This window comes from Papio anubis, chromosome 4, assembly GCF_008728515.1.
Source record: "Papio anubis isolate 15944 chromosome 4, Panubis1.0, whole genome shotgun sequence".
NCBI classification, from domain to species: domain Eukaryota; kingdom Metazoa; phylum Chordata; class Mammalia; order Primates; family Cercopithecidae; genus Papio; species Papio anubis.
Genome location: NC_044979.1, coordinates 51,422,748 through 51,436,134, shown reverse-complemented (window position 1 = coordinate 51,436,134; position 13,387 = coordinate 51,422,748). Strand labels below are relative to the sequence as shown.

Here is a 13,387-nt window from a genome sequence, read left to right as displayed (position 1 = left end):
ACCATCCTGGCCAACATGGTAAAACCCCCCGTCTCTACTAAAATACAAAAAATTAGCTAGGGGTGGTGGCACATGCCTGTAGTCCCAGCTACTCAGGAAGCTGAGGCAGAAGAATCTCTTGAACCTGGGAGGTGGAGGTTGCAGTGAGCCAAGACCACACCACTGAACTCCAGTCTGGGCGACAGAGTGAGACTCCATCTCAAAAAAAAAAAAAAAAAGAAAAAGAATTTTGTCAAATACTCTTTCTACATCTATTTTGATAGTTATATCATTTGTATATACTGCTGCACTTCTGTGGTAATATTGAAAATTTACTGTAATTTTCCTTTCTTGTAACCCTAAACTGGTCTTGTTATAGAGGTCATACTAGTTTCACAGAAAGAGTTGGGCAAGGGGTCTTCTCTAGAAAAACTTAATAATCTGTTCCCTGAAAGTTTGGTAGAATTTTCTTGAAAAACCATATGGGGACACAAGATGGCGGCACCCAGCGGAGTAGGGGCTGCGCTTGGGGTTTGCTGAAGCTGGTTGCCTCTCCCACTCCCCTTTTGGGTGCAAAGCGCCGCTAACGGGAGGACGGGGGCCGGGCGGGGACAGGGGCACCTGCGTAGCTGGACTGCGAGCCCGCGCCCAGCTTGCGTCGACCCCACCCGGCCCCGGCCCGACCCGACCCGACCCGACCCGATCCGATCCAATCCGATCCCATTCCATCCGTTCCCCGTCTCCTCCCGGTCTGACCCATTGCCCGGCCGTGGTTCGCCACACCAGGCATCCAAAGCTGAGGTCGCTCCTACGGCCTGGGCTCGCCTTCGCTTTGGAGATGTTTGGGCTCTTCCCTCCCAAACAGCCCATCTTCAAAACCTGGACTCTTGGACTGGCACCTGGCCCCCTTTCCCTCTACCAAGACTCCTCTTCCCTCTTACCCACTTCTTCCTCAGATTCTTGGTACCCCCTGTGTTGGAGACTGCTCATTTTCCTTCCAAATTAATCCCAGACCCCCTAAAATATTGACAACCTTGACAACCCCACAACCGTTTCTTTTGGACTAACCTCCATAGCCCTATCATGGAGGCAGTGTACCTGGTAGTGAATGGGGTGGGCCTGGTGCTGGACGTGCTGACCTTGGTGTTGGACCTCAACTTCCTGCTGGTGTCCTCCCTCCTGGCTTCCCTGGCCTGGCTCCTGGCCTTCGTCTACAACCTGCCGCACACGGTACTGACTAGTCTTCTGCACTTGGGCCGCGGAGTCCTGCTTTCATTGCTGGCCTTGATCGAAGTCGTGATCCGGTTCACATGTGGGGGCTTGCAGGCCTTGTGTACCCTGCTCTATAGCTGCTGCTCTGGCCTGGAGAGCCTAAAGCTCCTGGGGCACTGGCCTCTCACGGGGCACTGCGGAGCAGGGAAATACTGCACCGGGGCGTCCTCAGTGTGGTCTCCAATGGCCATGCTTTGCTGCGCCAGGCCTGTGACATCTGTGCCATTGCCATGAGCCTGGTGGCTTATGTGATCAACAGCCTGGTCAACATCTGCCTCATCAGCACTCAGAACCTCTTTTCCCTGGTGCTGGCCCTGTGGGATACAGTGACCGGGCCTCTGTGGAGGATGACGGATGTAGTGGCTGCCTTCCTAGCCCACATTTCCAGCAGTGCTGTGGCCATGGCCATCCTCCTTTGGACACCCTGCCAACTAGCCCTGGAGCTGCTGGCCTCAGCTGCCTGCCTCCTGACCAGCTTTGTGCTTGTCAATCTCACTGGCCTGGTGTTGCTAGCTTGCGTGCTGGCAGTGACGGTGACTGTGTTGCATCCGGACTTGACCCTGAGACTGGCTACCCAGGCACTCAGCCAGCTCCATGCCCGGCCATCCTACCACCGTCTTCGAGAGGATGTCATGCCGCTCTCTCGCCTAGCACTGGGCTCAGAGGCCTGGCGCCGAGTCTGGAGCCGCAGCCTGCAGCTGGCGAGTTGGCCGAACCGCGGAGGGGCACCTGGAGACCCCAGGGTGACTCTATGAGGGTGTTCTCAGTTAGGACCCGGAGACAGGACACTTTTCCTGAAGCGGGGCGCAGATCAGAGGCAGAAGAGGAGGAGGCCAGGACCATTAGAGCGACACCTGCCAGGGGCCGAGAGAGGCTCAACGATGAGGAGCCTCCAGGCGGGCAAGACCCGTGGAAGTTGCTGAAGGAGCAAGAGGAGCGGAAGAAGTGTGTCATCTGCCAGGACCAGAGCAAGACGGTGTTGCTCCTGCCCTGCAGGCATCTGTGCCTGTGCCAGGCCTGCACTGAAATCTTGATGCGCCACCCCGTCTACCACCGCAACTGCCCGCTGTGCCGCCGGGGCATCCTGCAGACCCTCAATGTCTACCTCTGAAGACTCCTTCCCTACCTGCCCACCCCTCCACGCTCCACGCAGGCACTCACGCTAGGACAGCATTAACACCTCATCTCCGGGTCCTGGTCTGAATCCCTCCTACCCCTGTGGCTGTCCTGCCAAGCCTCCAAGCCATACATCCAGGACATTGAGATGGAAGACTATGATCTGGGTAGGGGCAGGATAACATAGCTTCTCCTTACCCAGTGGGTCCCTTCGATGCTGAGGGTGGTGAGTATGTCACTATGCAAGGGCCTTGAGACTGTTTGCTGTGGGCTCTCCTCCAGCTTGCCCAGGGCCCACCCAGCTGCCTCTGGGGTTACCCCTCTCCGCTTCTGGTTTTTCTGTTGGAGATCTGTAGGTCCTTTTCCTGCCTCCTTCACATTTCCTCCCCAGCTTTTGTGGCCACAACATATCAGTGTTATTTGGTTGTTTTGGCAACTCGGGCCTTCGGATGATCTTGAACCTTTATGTTCAGCCAGAGCCCCTGTGCCCTGGTAGGCTTTGGGGTTAGTATCTCTCAGGTACCCTCAGAGCCACCTCTGCCTGTCATCGTCTAATGAGGCTCCCTCCCAACCTGATCCAAAAGCTGGGCTCACGAGTTTACCCCTGGGATGGGGGATGCATCTGCACCTGACTTTGGGACCATGTGCTCTCTGGCACCCCAGCTCACTGCAAGTCTCAGGAGGGATAACCAGATTTCTGCTCATTCCCCTTTCACTCCCACATCACACAGAAAAATGGCATTCCTCTCTGTCTCTCCCTGGCATTGGAGAGGGCAGACTGTGCACAGTTCACTAGGGTCCAAATACAGAAGGGGCCAGGGCCCAGGGGCTTGCAGCTTCCTGAGGGGTCTCTGGCCCAGTTTCCTATGAATAAAGTTATCTTGACAGCTAAAAAAAAAAAAAAAAAAAAAAGAAAAAAAGAAAAACCATATGGGCCTACTAGTTTCTTGATCTGTAGACTTTAAACTACTGATTGAATTTCTTTAACGGCTACAGGACTGTGGATGCTTTTTAATTCTACTTTAGCAGTTTTGGAAAGTTGTATTTTTCTGGAAATCTGTCCATTTCTACTTGTATTTAAAAATTAGTTAGCATAAAGTTTTTCTTATTGTCCTCTTATTTTCTAATTTCTAATTTGATATAATTTTGAATTTACAGAAAAGATGCAGGAATAGCCCCCCCGAAAACCCACACATTATTTGCATACTCATATTTACCACTTGTTAACATGAGCCACATTTACTTTACCATTCTCATTTTCTCTATCTCTGAACCATCTGAAAGTAAGTTGCACACATCATGGCTCTGTACCACTAAATAATTAACAGATCTCCTAGAAATAAAGACATTTTCCTATTTTTTTTTTTTTTTAAAAGAGATAGTCTCGCTTTGTTGCCCAAGCTGGAGTGCTGTGATGCCATTATAGCTCGCTGCAGCCTCGAATTCCTGGGCTCAAGTGATCCTCCCGCTTCAGCCTGCTGAGTAGCTGGGATTACACACATGTACCATCATGCCTGGCTCTGGAATTTTTGACATTGTTCAATTCCTGAACAATGGATTGTATGTACATTGCTAATATATAAAAGTACAACTAACTTTTGTGTATTATACTGAATTGTACATATTTTTATACATATATCCTAACTGTACATTACCAATTTATAGAAGTACAACTGACTTTTATTTTTTTATTTTATTTTATTTTATTTTATTTTTTGAGACGGAGTCTCGCTCTGTCATCCAGGCTGGAGTGCAGTGGCCGGATCTCTGCTCACTGCAAGCTCCGCCTCCCGGGTTTACGCCATTCTCCTGGCTCAGCCTCCCGAGTAGCTGGGACTACAGGCGCTCGCCACCTCGCCCGGCTAGTTTTTCGTACTTTTTAGTAGAGACGGGGTTTCACCGTGTTAGCCAGGATGGTCTCGATCTCCTGACCTCGTGATCCGCCCGTCTCGGCCTCCCAAAGTGCTAGGATTACAGGCTTGAGCCACCGCGCCCGGCCTGACTTTTATATATTGACTTAGCCCTAATAGCTTTTGTAGGTTCCAATGGATTTTCCATATAGTCAATCATGTAATCTATAAATATAATTTTCTTCTCTTCTAAACTGGAATCCTTTTATTTTCCTTGCCTATTCCACTAGCTAGAACAATGTTAAACAGAAGTAGTGAAAACAAAAAGAAACCCTTTCCCTATTTTAGGGGGGAAGCATTAAGTTTCCACCATTAAATATTATTATTATATTATTTTTTGAGACAGAGTCTTGCTCTGTCACCCAGGCTGGAGTGCAGTGGTGCGATCTCTGCTCACTGCAACCCCTGCTTCCTAGGTTCAAGTGACTCTCTCCTGCCTCGGCCTCCCAAGTAGCTGGGACTACACGCACACGCCACCATGCTTGGCTAATTTTTTTTTGTATTTTTAGTGGAGACAGGGTTTCACCATGTTGGCCAGGCTATTCTCAAACTCCTGACCTCAACTGACCCAACCCACCTCGGACTCACAAAGTGCTGGGATTACAGGCATGAACCAGTGCACCCAGTCTGATTTCACCTGTTCGTTTTTCTTAGATGCCTTTTATTAGGTTGAGAAAGCTTCCCTCTGTATTTCTAGTTTACCTAGAATTTTTTATCAGACATAGATGTTGGATTCTGTCAAATGCTGTTCTTGCATGTATTGAGAGGATCATACAAATTTTCTTTTATAGTTTCCTGGCTTTCTTTTTCCAATAAGTCTTATATTAAAACTCCATTGGATCCTCCATAATTTTTAAATTTCTCTTTCATATTCTTCATAACCTAGTCTTTATGAGGCATTCTGGATAATTTCAATGATTCTATCTGCCAGACCTCTAATTTGCTCTTTAGCTTTCTGTAATCTTGTGTTTAATGTATCTGCTCTTTTATTTCAACAACTTTACTTTTATTTCTAAATGTTCTATCGGTTCATTTTCAGATCTACCTAGTAATTTTTAAGTCACTTATTTCTCAATTTTTTATTCTATATTTTAAAGTATTTCATTTACAGATACTTTAGATTCTTTATCAGATAATTCTACTATCTGAAATCCATAGCATCCTTGAGAAGTTCTTCAGGAGTCTAAAAGACATTTTGCATTGTTTTTATTTTTTCTGCTTTCATTCACAGGTTCTAGTTTAGGAGATTGGCAATTTCTTACTGTGAGCTTATAGTTGTCTAACCTTAATATAAGAATTCTGATGGCTAAAACTAAACATGTGTTCCTCTACAGAGGAACTGCATTTGTTTCTTATGGGAGTGACATGTCGTTACCAATTGAGGATCATGTTAGCCACTGCCATGGGTCTTGGTGTAATGCAAGACTCTCAAGTTTCTTCTTTCATCTGGCTACATCCCCAAAGCACAGAGTATTGATCCCATCACTGATGTGGATATTTGACCTCAAGACAACCCCATCTTGCACATTCACTTATTACTCACAAATCCTCACTACAGGTTCAACTATTTTATCTTTACGTGTATCTATATATGTATGAATGCCCCTCAAACATTCTCTTATTTTTTGCAAGCTTAAAAAATCATGTTTTTCTAATTTATGCAGAATTTGTTTGTACTGTAGTGACAGAGCCCTTAAGAATATCTGGTCCCCATATAAGTAAAACAAGAAATCCTCTAACCTGCACAGATAAGAGTATTTACTAATAATATCTGATTTAGAAATCTACCTGGTTTATCCCTATTCAATATTTTAATCAAATTGAGATTCCATAGATAAATAAGTTGAACAATTATCTCATAATATTAAGAAGATTTCAAATTTGGATGTCTTAAATTTCAAAAGATTTCAAATTTGGATGTCCTAAATTCTTGAGTTAGAGTCTTTAATGCTATTTTCAAATCATTTGGTATGTCTAAAAGGGCAAAAAACCCACATTATTTTTCATAGTTATAATTCTCATTAGTACCACAGCAACTGAAAATGTTGAAAGCCCTCCAAATTTAGCTTAATGCATCTTATACACATGATTACAAGATTCTGTTCAACGACAAAAATTGCTGGCTTAGAAAATGAAAGTATCATATCTGTAATCCCCCACACAGCTAAGCTGGCTTAATCCTGCAAATAAGAACATACAGCCTGTTTTCCAATGTGTAGATTCTTAATAATTTGTCAATAATTTGCTACACTCACTTTCAAGCAAAGTATTATATAGTATTGGTGATTAGACAGTGATAATAAAACTCTTAACTGGTTTTAAAGATACCATAATTGAATTTCTTAACGGCTAATAATCAACCTAAAATTCTAATTTAAAAATGAAATAATGCATCCATTCATATAAACCATAGAAAACACAATATAGTAAGAGAAAAAGAATATTAAATGTTAAAAGAATTTTGGCAATTTTGGCAATGTTAAAATGCCAAAATAATATGGATAGGTAATAATGTAATAATAATATGGATAGGTATAAATACATCTTTTCAAATTATCATATAAACTGAAAATAACAGGATAATTTTATAAGCTAGCCAGGGCAATTGTTAATGCAGAAGTAGAATTAGTTATCTCAATTAAAAAAATAGCTTTCAAAAGGCTCTACATTTAAACTAAAATACCACTTAGGTTATGAGCTGAGAGGAATGAAATAATAATAAACTAAAATGTCCCTAAGATTTGTTACACCAGATATAATTGGTCAAGTTTTATTTTATATTCAGACCATTTATGCCCTCTTTATAATCTCATCTATCCTTTATACCATTATGGCCATCAACTGTAAAAGCTTCTGAACTAGTAAAGCATTACAGAAACCCACTATCATGTGGGATTTTTTTTTCCCTTGAACATTCCTAAGATTACACTTTGAATACTAATACACACAGTTGTCTCTGTCATCTGAAATCAAAATCTTAGCAAAAACCAAGGCAGATTTGGAAGATTATGTTGAAAACTAAGTTTTAAAGTAAACCCAAATGTTTACTTTTTATCTGCTAAAAAAAGTATATACTTTAGAATTAATAATTCTCACAAGACTCTGTAGAACGCAACTAAGAAATATCATTTTCAAATTGTTATAGCAACAAAACTACCACGTTAGGTCGTAACTCACTTTAGTAAAGTGAGACATATGAATTTGATACATTCAGAGGAAATCTTTGACATTGGTTTATTCAAGGAAGCATGATCAATAACTTAAACTTCTGATACTCTACATGAGTTAATGTACAAGCATATCATGTTATTAGAACTATTGAATAAAACTGACTTTCTCACATGGCAAGATTCTTTACTACCTATCATTTGTTCAGTTTATGAACCTACATAAAAGTTCCAGCATTAAAAAAAGACTGAACTAGGGCTGGGTGCGGTGGTTCATGCCTGCAATCCCAGCACTTTGGGAGGCCAAGGCGGGCAGATCACGAGGTCAGGAGTTCGAGACCAGCCCGACCCACATGGTGAAACCCCATCTCTACTAAAAATACAAAAATTAGCCAGCATGGTGGTAGGTGCATGTAATCCCAGCTATTCAGGAAGCTGAGGCAGGAGAATCGCTTGAACCCAGGAGGCAGAGGTTGCAGTGAGCCGAGACCATGCCACTGTACTCTAGGCTGGGCGACAAGAATGAGACTCCGTCTCAAAAAAAAAAAACAAAAAACAAAACTGAATTAATAATTATGATAGCAAATTGTCAAGTTAGTCTCTGAAATAAGTCTAAATTATTTCACTTTCTCTCATAATACCTCAGTTCTATGGGCACTATTACTAATCTGATCTGATATTTGAGATTACATGACCTACCCAAGGCTGCACAATCAGTGGTAGCAAATCGTATCTGTCTGATAACAGGTCAAAATTCTTAATCACTACACTGTCCTGCCTTTGACACTACTTGAATTACTGTTAAGAAAGAAGACCTTTAAGATTTGGCTTTCCAAATGCTAAAAGCTATACTTACTCTTATGTAAACCATTTTAGACCACTTTTAACATATTTTAGGGATCTGGGCAGATTGACTATAAAATATAACACATAAAGATTGTTAAATAATGAGCGCAGCAGGACAGTTTCTTTCTTCTACAGACGAAGTCTGAGAACGTTAACTAATGAAAATTTTTTTCACAAGCATAGGTTTAAAAAATCTACAGGAAAATACAAATTTAAAAAATGAGTTTCCATGACACACGTATTAGAATAGCTGATCTCCAAAACACTGACAAATCCAAATACTGGCAAGGATGGGGAACAAAAAGAACTCTCTTTCTTTATTAATGGGAATAGAAAATGATACAGCAACTTTCAAAAACTGTTTGGCAGTTTCTTACTAAGCTAAATATAGTCTAACAATACAGTCAGCAAGCGCAACTCTTATGTATTTACCCAAAAGAGATGAAAATGCAAAAGGTTGAGCAAGAGGTGAAAACCACACAATAATGTCTACAGTAGCTTTATTCATAATTGGCAAAAACTGGAAGCAACCAAAACATCTTTCAATAAATGAATAAACTGAGATGTATCTAAGCAATGGAATATTGTTCAGTGATTAGAAGAAATAAACTACTAAACTAAAAAAAGCCATAGAAGGAACCTTAAATGCATATTGCTAAGTGGAAGAAGGCATTCAGAAAAGGCAACTTACTGTATAATTCCAATTACATGACATTTTGAAAAAGGCAAAAACTATGAAGACAGTAAAAAGATCAGTGGTTGCAGAAGTCTAGAAGGGCAGCAGGTAGGAATGAATAGGTAGAACAGAATTTTTAGGGAAGTGAAACTAGTAAAACCATTCTGATACTGAAATGGTGGATGCATGACATACATTTGCATAAAGCATTGTGCATAGTGGTATATTTGTTACAACTGATAAGTCACTATCGTTACATTATCAACTGAAGTCCACAGCTTACACATAGAGTTTGCTCTTAGCATGGTATAGTTCCATGGTTCTTGCATAATGCATAACATTGTACTTTCAGCTCAATATTTTGTAAATCTAAAGCTGCCCTAAAATAAAAATTAATTTTAAAACAACTCTAGATATTAAACTGACAAAAGGACAATAACTATGAAAATTATTTAACAAAGGAAAATGTAAAATAAAAGTTTTTTGGGGTAGAAATAAAACAAGCTGGTAAGAAGAAATACAGAAATTTCATCATAGCTTACAGTGAATTACAGAAGCATTGAAACCAAATGGTTTGAAAACAAAGAAATCTGGAAAATACATTCTTAATTTTCCTACTTGATATGAAATTAATAATGTAACTGTTTATAATCCATTTTCTAAGCCAAAGAAAAAATATCTATTAATTTAGCTTTCAGTGAATTTCAAATACAGACTACTGCTTGTACAAATTTTAGCCAAGTGTGGTGGTGCAAACCTGTAGTCACAGCTATTTGGGAGGCTGAGGCAGGAGGATCACTTCAGCCCAGGAGTTTGAAACCAGCCTGGGCAATACAGTGAGACCCTGACTCATCATAAATAAAACAAAATAATAAAACAAATAATTAAAAATTTTACTTTCTCAAAGGCAGCTTTTGAATAAAAAAAGAAAAAAAAAATCAGTACTTTTTTTTTTTTAATCTGTTATAGACAGATTCCAATGTAGGAAAGATACTTGCTAGTAATGACTGCCCTAAGGAGAAAAAGTATTAATTTCTGAACAAATACTATAAAAAGCATATGACGTAATTCTGATATTGTTTCATCCTGAACTATTTACACTGTTTTACTTCATTTTTAAAATAAATAAAATTTTATTCACAGGTATAAAATGCTAAGCCACTAAATTAGAAAGAATTTTCAATATCAGGATATATCCTTCTTAAATATCTTAAAACTGCAAAAACTTGTAGAGTAAGAACATTCTATTCATAACTTTTTCCTTGAAAAGAGGTTAAAAAAAGAGATCTTGGTCCATATATCACTCTTCAGTGACTCAAAAGATATATCATTATCTACTCAAGTTTGAAATTTCCTGAAGAATATAAGGGTTGTTATTTAGGGTCCCCAAATCATTCTAAAAATCTTGAACTTTTTATAAAGGTTCTATTGCCAATGATAATTATCTTAACTAGAAAAATAATGTTCTTACTTGGTAGTTACATCCTTAGCAAAAATATTTGTATTTGTTTACAGCTTTATAATAAAGATATATTTGAAGAAAAAGACTATTCAAAGAAATTGTACTAAATATTGAGAACTTTATGTGCTGTCTTTGCAACATATGACAAATATTTTCTTTTGAGTTTACTTTTCTCTTGCTCTGGAATTCCCAAGTACAGAGGAGGAAATGTCATTTCGGACTTTTCACAAAAGACTGATCTTTTCTATAGACAGGTACACTGAATTCCAAGAGAGACTAAATTTTTTTCATAAATATTGCCCTCAAAAAAATTTCAACTAAACTGGTAATTTCCATTAAAATTTATATATAAATAGTTATGTGTGTGTGGCATATGAATATATCCTTAAATAGCATGCGAATAATCTCTGAAAAAGCAATCTTTAATGGTTTTATTTTAATAAGAAGTTTTTTAAGTACATGAAATAGGTGAATAAAAAGCATACATCCCTATTCCTAACAATCCCTTTTAATCAGTAATGATTCATACGCATTTTCTTTCTCTCTTTCTCTCTCTCTCTCTTTCAGAAAGGGTCTCGCTTTGTTACTCAGGCTAGAGTACAGTGGTGCAATCTTAACTGACTATAACCTTGAACTCCCGGGCTCAAGCAATCCTCCTGCTTCAGTCTCCTGAATATCTGGAACTACAGGTGTACACTACCATGCCTAGCGAATTGTTTTAGTTTTTGTGGAGATGCTGTCTCCCTATGCTGCCCAGGCTGGTTTTGAACTCATGGCTTCAAAAGATTCTCTCGCCTTGGGATTACAGGCATGAGCCACTGTGCCTGGACTCATATGCATTTAAAATCTGGCCTGCACAAGTTGCCAGTGTTCATTCACCTTAATAGTTTATTGTTATCAAGAATTTATATGTGTTTTTATGTAGAAACTCTACCCAATGTAATAATAATACAAACCTAAGCCTCCTAAATAGCAGTATTATTTATTTTTGATATTTTCATTAGATTCTCCTGAGTACAGTTGGTTCGTTATAACTGTGCTTATGTTGTTAGTAGAATATTAAATTGTTCAAAAGGAATAAAAATATGCAAAGTATTCGATAATAAAAGCTCGAAATGAGGCCACTGCACTTAAACACTAAATAGATTCATTTTTGTAGAAAGACAGCCAAAATCAGAACAAATGAATGAAAACACGGCAAGTATAGGTGTTTGTCTGTAAATATGAAGGCCCAATATTAATTATTCCATCTAGTAATAAATGCAAAACATGAGTGACTATACACCTTGAAAAAAGCATCTCATTGTTTCTTTTACACAATTGAAAGCCAAGTAGAAAGCAGGGTAAAGTAAGCAGGTATGTACTGATGTAAGTATACGTGCACAAGAGTTAATATAACAGGTCTGAGTAGCTATTGTCAGAAAATCCTGATTGCAAGGTTGGTATTTGGCTAGCATCTAGGAACTTAGATTTTGAGAAGGACCCCATGATTCTCTGTTAAGAGTTGTTCACTGTACCTAAACTGTTTGTGACAAACAATATGGTTTATACTGAACACTTGCTTTTCTACTGGGAGTCTAGAATTTCGGTATTTCTTTAGGCATTAACTAACCCCTGATAAAACTCTGGACTCACAAGCTCAAGCTGAGTTTTCCTGGTAGACAGCACTTTTTGCATGATCTCGTAACTTGCTGCTGGAAGAATCAAGGGGCTCATGTCTAACTCCAGTGGGAGAGGACTCTTTGGAAGCTTGCATCTGGTCTCCTCTAGACCTTGCCCCATGCATCTTTTTTCCCTTTGCTGATTTTGCTTCACATCCTTTAGCTGCCACAAATCATAGCCATGATGAGTACAACTATATGCTGGCGATGGCAGGGGTGACCTGCCTGGAGCAGCCACTGCTATGAGGCTGGCTGCAGTGGAGAGCCAGCAGGAGCCCCACCCACTTCTGAGTTGGAGGGGTGGGAGCCCTGTCCTCCTGGCTGTAGCTGCAGCCGCCCAGCCACAGCTGTGGACCCAGGCATCCCTGTGTTCTTGGGGACCTGGGAAGCTCCCTGCCTCCACAGGCTTGAAAGTGCCTGCTCCCACTGCCTGGCCTCTCCCTGCTCCCAGCATCTACTTTGATTTCACAGCACAATTGAGGCCAAGCCCAGGTGCAGTCACATCTTACCTGGGTGTGTGCATGCTTGGGGCAGCACACCAGCCCTCTGCCACCTTGGCCCCCTCCAGACTTTGGACACCAACGAGCATGGCAGGAAGGCAGAGGGAGTGTTGAGGGCAGCTCAGTGAGGGCCTGCAGATGTCCCTTGACATGAACAGCCTGCGTGCTGTGGACAACGGGTTGTTGGTGGCAGGAGGCAGAAAGGCTCCTGGGCAGAAATGGGGGAGTCCATGGTGAGGACCTACATTTAAGCCAGCAACCTGAAGCCCAGGGGCTGGACTGCCAGTTCTGCGGACTGGAGTGAGAACTTATGGTGCTTTTTCCAGGCCTGCCCATGGCCAATCATGGACCAATCAGCACACACTTCCTCCCTTTTGAAGCCCATAAAAACCCCCGACTCAGCCAGACTCGGGCAGATGATAGGACTATCTGCCTGTGGATAGGAGCTACCCACTCTGGGTTTCCTCTCTACTGAGGGCTGCACAAATGATGGGATGACCTGCCAGCAGATACAAGCTAACCACTCTGGGTCTCCTCTCTGCTGAGGGCTACACAGATGTCAGGATGACCAGCTTGCAGATGGGTCCTACCCACTCCAGGTCTCCTCTCCACTGAGGACTGTACATACATCAAGATGACCTGCCTGTGGAAAGGACCTACCCATTCTGGGTCTCCTCTCCACTGAGGGCTGCACAGATGACAAGATGACCTACCAGCAGATACAAGCTAACCACTCTAGGTCTCCTCTGTGCTGAGGGCTGCACAGATGACAGGATGACCTGCCCACAGATATAAACT

General features: G+C 41.3%; 2 protein-coding genes across 2 annotated transcripts in view; one reads left to right on the top strand and one right to left on the bottom strand.

The window, feature by feature from the left end:
- COG5 (component of oligomeric golgi complex 5) overlaps window positions 1–13,387 on the bottom strand; it is a 363,081-nt gene that overhangs the window by 138,553 nt on the left and 211,141 nt on the right. The window lies entirely within an intron of this gene.
- LOC101021102 (E3 ubiquitin-protein ligase RNF26-like) lies at window positions 469–3,257 on the top strand. The gene is given in 3 exon segments (XM_009203642.4): window positions 469–1,366; window positions 1,369–1,983; window positions 1,986–3,257. Coding segments are annotated over 3 exon segments (1,296 nt in total). The 5' UTR covers window positions 469–1,062; the 3' UTR covers window positions 2,363–3,257.